Source organism: Oncorhynchus masou, chromosome 20 (assembly GCF_036934945.1).
Source record: "Oncorhynchus masou masou isolate Uvic2021 chromosome 20, UVic_Omas_1.1, whole genome shotgun sequence".
NCBI lineage: Eukaryota > Metazoa > Chordata > Actinopteri > Salmoniformes > Salmonidae > Oncorhynchus > Oncorhynchus masou.
In genome coordinates this window covers 1,545,811-1,557,940 of record NC_088231.1, presented here as the reverse complement: position 1 = coordinate 1,557,940, position 12,130 = coordinate 1,545,811, and the positions used below count along the sequence as shown (strand labels likewise).

General features: G+C 43.2%; 1 protein-coding gene across 1 annotated transcript in view; it reads left to right on the top strand.

Annotated features, from left to right (window-relative positions):
• Nucleotides 1-3,340: 3,340 nt before the first annotated feature.
• LOC135506676 (protein FAM193A-like) overlaps nt 3,341-12,130 on the top strand; it is a 32,768-nt gene continuing 23,978 nt past the window's right edge. Inside the window, exons 1-5 of the mRNA XM_064925998.1 lie at nt 3,341-3,730; nt 5,816-5,890; nt 6,275-6,529; nt 8,127-8,311; nt 11,597-11,764. Of these exons, the coding sequence (XP_064782070.1) occupies nt 3,503-3,730; nt 5,816-5,890; nt 6,275-6,529; nt 8,127-8,311; nt 11,597-11,764 (911 nt within the window). The 5' untranslated portion in view covers nt 3,341-3,502. The remainder of the gene's footprint in view (nt 3,731-5,815; nt 5,891-6,274; nt 6,530-8,126; nt 8,312-11,596; nt 11,765-12,130) is intronic.

Here is a 12,130-nt window from a genome sequence, read left to right as displayed (position 1 = left end):
TCTGAGAAATTAAGGCTATTCCATGCAACAAATTGCCAAGAAACTGAAGATCTCGTACAACGCTGTGTATTACTCCCTTCACAGAACAGCGCAAACTGTCTCTAACCAGATTGGAAAGAGGAGTGGGAGGCCCTGATGCACAACTGAGCAAGAGGACAAGTACATTAGAGTGTCTAGTTTGAGAAACAGACGCCTCACAAGTCCTCAACTGGCAGCTTTATTAAATACTACCCGCAAAACACCAGTCTCAGGCGTCTTTAATAAAGCTGCCAGTTGAGGACTTGTGAGGCGTCTGTTTCTCAAACTAGACACTCTAATGTACTTGTCCTCTTGCTCAGTTGTGCACTGGGGCCAGTTGAGGACTGCCAGTTAAGGACTCATCTCAATGATGGATGCACCTGCATGCACAAGTTCGAGTCTCATACAAAGGGTCTCAATACTTATGTAAAAAAGGTATTTCTGTTTTTATTTAGTATAAATTATGGGGAATTGTGTGTAGTTTGCTGAGGATTTGTTTTATTTAATTAATTGTAGATTAAGGCTGTAACATAACAAAATGTGGACAAAGTAAAGGGGTCTGAATACTTTCCGAAGGCACTGCAATGAACGAGGAGAGGAGAGGAGAAAGGAGCATGAAGACCTAAGCACGAGGACCTAATAACCAATATTCTGGTGTTTGACCAGAAAGTGAAATGGGAGCAGAACAAATCTTTAGAGCTGGACTGGACTCAGCACATGGCCAGGTTATCAGACCAGTGGGCCCAGCAGAAGAGGCTCTGGAAGAGGGAGCAGGGAGAGATGGCGAGGAAGATCTGCTGCTCAGTGCTCACCACCAGAGATATCCAGGATACTCATGAGAAAGTTTAGACAGAGAAAGCTGAGATGTGGGTAAGAGCTTCAGGATGCAGAAGATCTTAAACGCGCCTCCAAGCATACCAAGGCTGAGAATGCAAGGGCAGAGACGGAGAAAGCTACCCTCCAGAAAATTATTCACACAGAAGATGAACGAGGATCTAAATGGTGAAGCCTAGTTAAGGAAATGAAGAATCTGTCATTACCTAGTTCAGCTCACTCGATTGAAATGAACGGCGCCGGAGGAGATGGCTTTCGTTTTACGAACTCCAAACCAATTGTGCTATTGTGTTATTTTTCCCACATTATTTGTATCTTATTTTGTACATAATGTTTCTGCCACCGTCTTTTATGACCAAAAAGAGCTTCTGGATATCAGGACTGTGTTATGACTTCTATGATGGTGAGTGGAGGAGTCAAGCGCAGAGAGCAGGAATTCCATACATGGATCTTTTTATTCCAAAGACAGCGGAGACACGGACATGCAAAACACAAGGGCGCATGAAACAACCCGTCCAAAATATACAGGACTAAAACTGTCCGGGAAAATAGAGATCACACCAAATCACACCAACATCAATAAACAGAGAACCAGCCCGCACAATACTCAGCGGGCCTAGTGCCCTTAAATAGCCTACAAACAAAACTAACTCAAAACAGGTGTAACCAATTAGACTCAATTAACAGAAACAAAAGGAAAGGGAGTCGATGGCAGCTATTAGGCCGGCGACGACGACCGCCGAGCACCGCCCGAACAGGAAGAGGCACCATCTTCGGCGGGATTCGTGACAGATTGCGATTACTCACCTCATACTGGATGAAGATTTTTTCTTTAAGGAGTCGGATGCCAAGGATTTACTTCAGACACCCGGCAAGGCCCAAATCCCCGTCATTCGCATGAGAAAGAGACGGAGATATCTGGGACGTAGGTCGGGATGCCTTGTAAGGATCCAACGGCGAATGGGTAATCTGCCTCTACCATCAGTCCTATTAGCCAACGTATAATCATTGGATGACAAAATAGACAAGCTACGATCACGAATATCCTACCAATGGGATATTAAAAATGGTAATATTTTATGTTTCACCGAGTTGTGGTTGAACGACGACACAGATAACATGCAGCTGGTGGGGTTTACGCTGGTGCACAAAATCTAATATTAAGGAAGTCTCAAGGTTTTGCTCACCTGAGGTAAAGTATCTCATGATCAGCTGTAGACCACACTATTTATCAAGAGAGTTTTCATCTATATTTTTCGTATCTGTCTATTTACCACCACAAATTGATGCTGACACTACGACCACACTCAATGAGCTGTATAAGGCCATACTCAAACAGGAAAACACTCATCCAGTGGTGTCGCTCCTTATATCTGGGGACTTTACTGCAGGGAAAATCCGTTTTACCGTATTTCTACCAGCATGTTAAATGTGCAACCAGAGGAAAAAAAAACTCTTGATCACCTTTACTCCACACACAGAGACACGTACAAAGCTCTACCTTGCCATCCATTTGGCAAATCTGACCATAATTATATCCTGATTTCCCACTTACAAGCAAAAACTAAAGCAGGAAGCGTCAGTGACTCCGTCAATAAAGAAGTGTTCAGTTGACACAGATGCTAAGCTACAAGACTGTTTCGCGACCATAGACTGGAATATGTTCCGGGATTCTTCCGATGGCATTGAAGAGTACACCACATCAGTCATGATGTCATCCCCACAGTGACTGTACACACATATCCCAACCAGAAGCTATTGATTACAGGCAACATCCGCACTGAGCTAAAGGGTATAGCTGCCGCTTTCAAGGAGCTGCCGCTTTCACGAAGGTAGCGCTGCCACTTTCACGTGAGAATGCTATTTGGCATGGGTCCTCAGATTCTCAAAAGGTTCTACAGCTGCATCCTCGACAGCATGGTTGCATCACTGTCTGGTATGGCAATTGCGCAGCCTCCGACCGCAAGTCCCTACAGAGGGTAGTGCGTATGGCCCAGTACATCACTGGGGCCAAGCTTCCTGCCATCCAGGACCTCTATACCAGGCGGTGTCAGAGGAAGGCCCTAAAAATTGTCAAAGACTCCAGCCACCCTAATCATAGACTATTCTCTGCTACCGCACAGCAAGCGGTACCGGAGCATCAAGTCTAGGTCCAAAAGGCTTCTTAACAGCTTCTACCCCCAAGCCATAAGACTCCTGAAATACTTGCCCACTCCCCCTTGAGGACACGTGATTGCACATACCAATAGCCTACAAATGGCCACTTGCATTGATGAACAGGAATGGTTATGAATGAGATCATAAATGGTCACTTCTGGTGTTCACAATTTTGGGGATAGAGTCAGAAAACCAGTTTGTCATCATCCATCTCACCCATGACCTCACCAGCACTAATGAGAAAAACATCATTTCCCATGAATCCTCAAAGAGAGAAGGGGAACGTACTGTTGCAGCGCAAGCTCGAGCAGCCAATTCCTGTCCAGTGGCCATATTGAAATCTCAAGTCTAAGTACTCTGAAGGTACTGGGTGGTTGTCTAACTGGAAGTCTTTAAAATATCGTCTATTTATACCAGAGTGATTTGAGCCAGACATTCCACCTGAGACTCTGCCTGTACTGGACGGCAAGTTGTCTCTGACTTTTGTGGGATAATGAGTCCAACCGATGCTAAACGAGGTGCTAAACGCAGGAAGAACAAGCGGGGCGGTGGCAGCAGTAGCTGCAGTAGTACTGTCTGCAGTACCAGTGGCAAGGCCGGGGTTTCAGCCACGGACCTGAGTCTTCAAGCCTCGGCAACACCCGTGTCTACCATGGGCTTTCTGACATCAGGGAGCTCTGGAAATGGGAACATGGGCTCTATAACAGGCCTGAACGGAGAGGTGAGAATATACAGTTGACGTGTTGAACACGGACGTCAGAGATTTTGATTACACATAATCGACAGACATTTGAGGCCTGACATTCTTCAATTGCTTGCCCAGCTACCGAGGAAGCTAGCTAGTTAACGTTAGTTAGCTAACGTTAGCTAACTCGGGAAATGGGAACCTGACGTCGACAACAGCCAACAAGTTAGTTTAGCTGTCTAACTACGTTAGTACGCTTTCTATATACGGTAACGTGTTAGTTATAATGTTAGCTACTTGCTCAATTTGAAAATAAACTAGACCGGCTGACGTTTCTAGCTATCTTGTTCTAGCTAACGTTACTCGACAACCACAATGTTGACAGACCGAAAATAGCCGATGTTGCTTACACGACAGTCCATATCTTATTATCTAACTGTTCGCGACGTTGTGGGAGTGGATGTTTGTTACTTGCTAGATGTATACTAACGTTAGCGTGTAAACTAACGTTAACTATGACCAAACTGACCAACGCCACTGCACTGTGTCCTTAAACTGAAGTGTCTCTTGTTCCTGACTAGCAGCTAGGTACAGTATGTAGCTTGTTAACAATGCGCAACAATTTGGACAGCCAGTTGGCCTTTAATTTCTTGTCTGATGTTTTCATATTCACAATATTAGCAGGAGTAGTAGCTCACCAGACTAACGTTACTGTACTGTTTACAAACATGAAGTCTCAGTCGAGTCTGTCAGTTTCATCGGATTAGCCTGCTAAGTAACAGTTGGCCTATAGTTTGTTTACTCATACCAATTATTTAATAGGAAGGTCATTGCCAGTTAGGTCGTCCACGGTGTTTACAGACACAATAATAATGTGTAAGACAACTGCAAGACTACTGTCACACAACCAAGTGAGCCAAATTACTTCCACAACCACGATCCTGCGATATACCCATGGTATAGCAAACATTGTAACATTACATACTTGGCTGTCAAATGGTATATTGAGTGTCTTGCTTTACTCATGGTTTCTTGTCTCGTCTCCATATATTGTAGCTATGCCTTGTCAGTCTTCTCTATATCACAACAGTAGCCAGGGAAACAACATCCACTAATCACCAAAGACGAGGCCTATCATGTGTACGTCACATTGGCCGAGACTAGGTTTATCATCTTTAGTGCTGAAGGACTTCCTCATATGATGAGCCAATTGTCCCAAAAAAGTCCACAATGCAGACTTGTTAATACTTAGTCACTGTCTAAGCAAATCCAAGGAAAGTCTGATTTGAGCTCAATGCAACGCATTGTATTGCACTCACTCAGTTTCATTAGCCTAGCTAGCCTATATGCCAGGCAGTTTCCCCATCATTTGGGATGTAGTCAAAGGTTGCAGAAAACAAATCAGGAGAAGAAAGCATATTGTGAATACTGATTGTGGCAAATTTTTACTTTGTGAACCCTTGATCGCGATTCTTACAAATTGCTATGATCCATCTATAGAACGGATGTAAGCCCCAGAATATAGGCCTACCAACATCAGAGTTGTGAAAATGGTCTTAATGTTTGTTTCTTTGAAAGCTCAAGATGAGCTTAACTTATTGCCTAGGCCAGGCTACTTATTGTGGAAGGAATTTGCCTAGATCAGCATTTACACTAGTCAGGGCTATTATTTCCATCTAAGAAGTAATATAATATTCTCATAACCTTTTGTTTAACTAATCAGTGTCTTTTTATTCATTCTTCAGATGTTTACAAAATCTTTGCAAAGTGCATACAAATCGAGACTACACTCTGCTTATGTAAAGATTGTCTGTTGAAGACAGAAACAGCAGGTGAACTTGCTGGCCCCATCAATATACTGCTGCGCCGAGCATTAATATGAAAAGTAATATCTGCATATGTTCTTTGCAATATCGCCAGGTTATATCATCAACTGCTTTATTTGAAGTTCAAATTGCATAATTCGGAGACAAACCTTAATTGTGTGTGGCCAAGTAGACCCCAGCCAGGTCAAGCGCTAACATGCTTCAGATAGCCTTGTAATAGACGCTTGGCATCGGTGCTAATGAGAGGGGTGACTCCGGAGGTGTTGGTTTATGTCGGGCCCTTTGTGTCCTCCAGGTCTCTATGAACGGTAACGTTACACCACAGTTTTCGGAGGGGCCGGTGAATTCCGACTTCTCTGGAGTCCTTCAGGTAATGCATCACTCACTGTCTCTGCAGCTACTCCTGTTAGGCCTACGGTAACATAGATCAGCATCAGCTTATCTGTTGTGAGTATCACTGGGTGGACTGAAAAGCCCCAGGTGGCTTTCAGTAGGCACAAAATGTATGAAAAAGTTTTGTAATGGGAAAGGCCCATCCTAAATGTTATAACCAATAGTAACTTTACCAATCAGTTTCCAAATTTAAAACATTTTCCACCTGTTTGTGCTTACTGCCCGTGACCCTGTCTTAACTTTAGAACCTGCCTGTGTAGGCTACATATTGGAGCACTAGTTAGTAGCTACTGGTTACTGCCACTACAGCAGTGCTACACACACTCTTCTAACTGACATCCACTCCGTCTCCAACCACCAGACCCCATTCACATTTGGCCTGAGCCAGAGGGCCCCATATTCCACCACTGGCGACCGCTGCCTCCTGTGCCGGAGTGAGCGCAAGCCAGACAGCACCCTCCATCCTGACGCGATGCTCCCCGGGGCGGGACCGAACGGTATGGCACAGCCCCCCAAGTCCCCCAGCGCTCTGCAGCTGCCCCTGTGGGTGTGCCCCGACTGCCGGCGCACGGTGGAGAAGGAGGACCGCCACGCCTCCCTGGAGCAGTCGCTGGTGGTGAGTCACCACAGGCTGGTGGAGGGGTGTGGGTGGAGGGAGGGAGAAGTATGGTGGTGAAAAGGTGATGCTGGACCAATGAACTGAATGACAATGGCTGTTTAAGTGGATGTTTGTGTACAGTTAGAGGATAGCCAAGCCCTAGATAGATGCAGGCAGGCATTGGTGGATTATATCAAGTAACAGAAACATTTAGTCTAGGCCTTTCAACGTGTGTTGCATTATGAGGATAAACATTTTCTGACTTGCACCTTCAGGTTGACTGCATGAACTTCACAAAAACCATGTGATCAAAGGTCATGCATTTTTTTAATAAAGTCGCCTTCAAGTCGCTGTAGTTGCTTTTCACCAACTGCACCATGCATTCATCACCTGCGTTGTGGGAGGCACTATTTGTCAACCAATCATTAGGGTGTTTTTGGTTGAACCATGCAAATGTGACCAAAGATGTGACTGGAACAGGAACCAACTTTACTGCGATTCTAAAGAAACAGGAGATCCAAACGAAAGTGATATTTGAGACCTCTGTAATCAATACATTTTACACAAGTTATGTTTTCAGTTTGTAAGTGTGATATGAGGGTATAGACATTTTTATTTTGACATTTTATAAAGAACATTTTTAGAAACAATAGCAGCTACGTTGACACTTCCATGTTGATGTGAGCCTTGCCAACTTTCTTCTACAGTCTGCTTTGTTAGCGTTACTGCTCGAACACATCCATAGAGTCGGCACAAAAGAGAGAGAGAGATGGCGATAGGTATACTAAAGCGAGATACAAGGAATAAAGAAGTTGAGGGCTTGTAGGTGACTGCCCACTGACTGATCTACAAATGACCTTGTATCATAAATAACTACTCATTATTTGTAGATTAGTCAGTCACCATTTACCACAATGCATCACCGATTTGATGCTCTTGAACACGGCCAAAGAGAGACAGACCGACCCATACCACACAGACGCGTACCACACACAGAGAAAGCGGAGGAAACAGGCAAGCTACAGGTGGACTGTAAACAAGGAGCAGAAACACCTGAGTCCTGACCAAACACACACATTGTAAAACATTAGTTTCCCTCTGTCCGATGACTCGGCATTATAGAGGCTTTGGCTCCTCCTTTGCTATCAGTGGGAGATAATAACCTCAGACAGAAAGCCACACCAGTGTTTAGATGTCTCTCTTGCTGATGACATGTTAGTGGTTGTTCCGCATACACTGCCTTGCCTCACTCATAAGAACCACTCTGTGTTGGCGACGTCTCGCAGCTAATTGCTAGGCTAATTGAATTTGAAAGTTGGGAAGAGCCTGACAATTCCTGGAGTGTCCCTCTGGCCTGGAATGCGCTTGTTTTTCCTTTCCCTTTTTCTGCTATTTTGCTTGATTACGTTCTCTAATTTCTCTCCTGTTCTGGAATTTTGTCTCTAGTCTAGTATAATGAGCATCGATCTCTGTGCACTTTGCTGCAATGAAATACTTCAGAGTACAGACCTAAGGCAACAGTTGGTAACGTTAAGTCACCTTTATGGTCGCTCTTGGTTGCATTATCATTGCTTTTTTGCATGTTCTGATGCCCTGTAATTTCTTATTCCCCCAGAGCCAAGACTTTCTGTTGCACATGCCTATGGGTAACGGAGGCTTGGGCCAGGAGCTGCCCGCTGCAGGGGGCAGACTGACCAATGGTGGCACACCCCCAACCCTCCCCACTCTCCCTGTCCCAGACCTCACCACCCCTATGACCGCTGACACCGTGTGCAGTTGTGAGGCCTGCAACGAGAGACGGTGAGCTGGATGGGCGCATTTGTGGTGGTCACTAAACGACCACGCCAGAAAGGACAAAAGTGTCTATCGTTTGACATATTGAGCTAGCCTAGTGTATCAACTATGTGTTCAGGAAGTTTCTAGAAGCTGCCACCTGTGCTACCATCCTTTTTAGCATTGTCAGATAATAACTAATCACATCCACCAGCCAGCTCTATCTTTCTCTTTAACAGTCTGGTTTCACAGCGCTTCAGAACGGGACTTGACTGTAAATCGATGGACTTAACAACCGCTGGTTTTATTGGCTGATCTCTGTCCATCAGCATCTTGTTTTCTTTTTATTTCAAATACTTTAACTGCACTAGATTGAGCTTGCCTGGGGATATGGAACCAATGGGATAGTCTCAAAAGTGCAAACACCGCCCATCTAGCACTCCAGGCAGGCTCAATGAAAGGCTCAACATTTCAATGAATGCAAATACTATTTTAAAGTTGCACAATGCAGAAATCGCTCCACCATTTCCTGTTTGCTAAAACTCAAATAGTTAACCTAATTTCAGTTTATTGCTACAAAATAAGCTAGTATAGTGTAGATAGTCATTGTACCATCTAAACCACTGAAATATATCTTCCATAATCAAAACATGTTGTTTTAGCTGTTTGAAGCTGGTGTACAAAACCGAAAGTCAATGAATGGTAGATCTATAACTCAGATTTCTATGTGAATTTGGTTGGGTTGCCCAAAAAGTTACACATTTCCACTTTAACCAATGACTGATATCCAGTCCCTCCAAGATCTGCAAAGTATTTTTATCTGTGGCCAACAATTCTTGATTTTTTTCAGAGGCTTTCAAGAGTTTTGTCATGTTCATTTAATATGAAGCAATAAAAAGTCATATGTGCTCAGCCTGCAGCATGATCTATTTTCTTGTGCGCACATATGATAAACAGTTGTTGGTCTGAACACGTCTATGAGACGGAGGAGCGTGTATCAATCCTTCACTGCAATTCATTTATTTTACTCCAGCCAGCAGTTCAATCAAAATAATGATTCTCAAATAAGTCAAGTCGTTTAAAAAGAACGACTCGTTTGCGATCTGCACATCACTACCACAGATTTCCTTGCTTTTGCTTCAGTCATGGTGATCTGCGTCTGCTGTGGTGGCTGTTCGGATCAGATTATGTGAGCAGAGCTGGTGCGGAGCGTACCCAATTTGACTGGTGCGAGATTCCCAAAGGCTGGAGCGTCGGCCTTCTCACCAGCTCCAATTTCGCTCCAGTAGCGCTCACTTCACCAGCTCAGGGCATGCTGGCCCAGGATTAATTTGTAGTCTACTTGTGTGCCGCTTTAGCTACTGTGAGTTCATTAAATATTTTCATAAAGAAACTGATGAATCAAGGTGACTTACAAAGATGCGGACCGAGAGGGAGTACAGGGATGTAGTGTCCACAACTAAAGAATCTTTATGGAAACACAAAAGCATGATGGTGTACTTACTACTTGTACATAGTGGTGGAAAAAGTACCCAATTGTCATGCTTTAGTAAAAGTAATGATACCTTAATAGAAAATGACTCAAGTGAAAGTCACCCAGTAAAATACTACTTGAGTAAAAGTCAAAGTATTTGGTTTTAAATATTCTTAAGTATCAAAAGTAAATGTAATTTCTAAAATATACTTAAGCATCAAAAGTAAAATTATAAATCATTTCAAATTCCTTACATAAGGCACACCAGACTGCACCATTTTCTTGTTTTTTTTTTTAACCAGGGGCATACTCCCAACACTCAGACAAAATTTACAAATGAAGCATGTGTGTTTCGTTTGTAAATTATGTAGGGATGACCCGGGATGTTCTCTTGATGATAAGTGTGTGAATTGAACCAATTTCCTGTCCAGCTAAGCATTCAGAATGTAATGAGTACTTTTTGGTGTCAGGGAAAATGTATGGAGTAAAAAGTACATTTTCTTTCGGAATGTAGTGAAGTCAAAGTTGTCAAAAATATAAATTGTGAAGTACAGATACACCAACAAACTACTGAAGTAGTACATTAAATGATTTTTACTTTAGTATTTTACACCTCTGTGTGTACATGCTAAAAGAAATGAACAAGTTGGGTAGATAACTAAGTGTGTCATTGTAGCAAAGTATTTATAAACAAAAAGTCTGATCTCTTAAACCATCCTTGTTTAATTTGTATTTCATTCTAAGTATGTCACATCTTATATGTGCAATTTATATACTAATGATTTAATACAACTAAATGCTGAGCGCTTTATGTCCCTACCAGCCTATTGGGTTGCACTCGCAAATGCTTCACAATGTATTTCTTTGTAGGCTATAGCCTTGAAATAATTGGAATAATATAGCCTGAATAGTTCATTTTAGGCTCCCTGTCTGGCTCCTGACCTATTTGCTGTTTTAATATGACATGAACCTATTTGAAATTATTTTGACTTATTACATCTTTTCATGTTTATTAAAATACTTTTCATTCAAGTCCATATGATTTGGTTTTAATGCTTAAAAAACAATTGGTAGGTCCAGGTAGTCACAAAAATAGATGGATGTTGGTTAAATTGTGATTTGAATTAATCAAGCAAATTTTTATTTTTCTCCGCTCAGCTCCACTCACATGCACTGATTCTGACCTTCTTTTCACATACTTTGCTGGCTCTTGTGTTCCAGCACAGCGTTGCACTGAGTGCAAAACAATTTGCCCCCATTTTCATGGAAAACATTTGGAAATCATTTTGCACTGTCTGACTATGATTTTTGTTGGTAAATGAGATGGATTCCTGTTCATTGTTCTGCCTGTCAGTCGTAATCTGTCAGTAATCAACCATAGACTTCACACGCTGAAGGGGGGGGGGGGTTGTTGATGTTTTATTGGGCTGTTTTCCATGGTAACAGTGATCAAAATTGCTAACCCTCTCTTGATTGGACACTTGTGCAGTGATTGGTCAAAATTGCGAGCTCTTGTATAAATTCGTGGATTCGTTGATTTTGTTTTGAATTATGCGATCGCAGAATTTTGGAATCCTGGAATCCTGGAGGGACTGGATATCAGCCCTTTTTAAAAGAGGAACATGGATGCACAGACGCACTAATACTTCTACTATCTGGGTTGTATTCATATAGTAAATGAAGTAGGAAATGCTCATTTTGGTTTTCTGTGTCAATGTTTTAAAGTGTTTTCTGTTGCTTGCCCTAATGAACATGAACCTGCGTCCCTTGTATAAGCGCACCCAGTGTCCTCTCACTGATGCATCACAATTACCTCTTTTGGCCTTCACCCCCTCCAGGGAGATTTCGGCCGAGACAGAGCGTGAGTCCCAGCTGCTGCAGAACCACTGGTCGGAGGTTCGCTACCTAGTGCGGTGCATCTACCGCCAGACAGGCACGCCGCTGGCCGACGACCACGACCAGCCCCTTGACCGCGACAAGGAGGGCATGAAGGAGCTGGTGGACAGGTAAGACCCAGCTAGAGAAAAGGCAGCTTGTCTTCCACCCTCTTTCCCTCAGTCTGCCTCTGCATTCCTCCTTTCCCCCCTCTTTCTATTCCTTCCTCCTTCCATTTTTCCTTCCTTCCTACATTCCTATACACCCTCTCCTTCCTACCCTCCATCTCTCGCTGCTTCCTGTCTCATTCCTTTCTTTCCTTTTGCCCTCCATGCTCTCTCCCATCCCTACCATCCTCTTTTCACTTCCATCTTCAAGATGATCAGTTATCTGACAAAAGTACCAGAGTAATCATTGAATGGTTATCTCACTTTCCCTTGTCCAATTTTGTTAGATAAGAGATTACCTTCAGAAAATGGTTAGCCATTTCGGAGGTT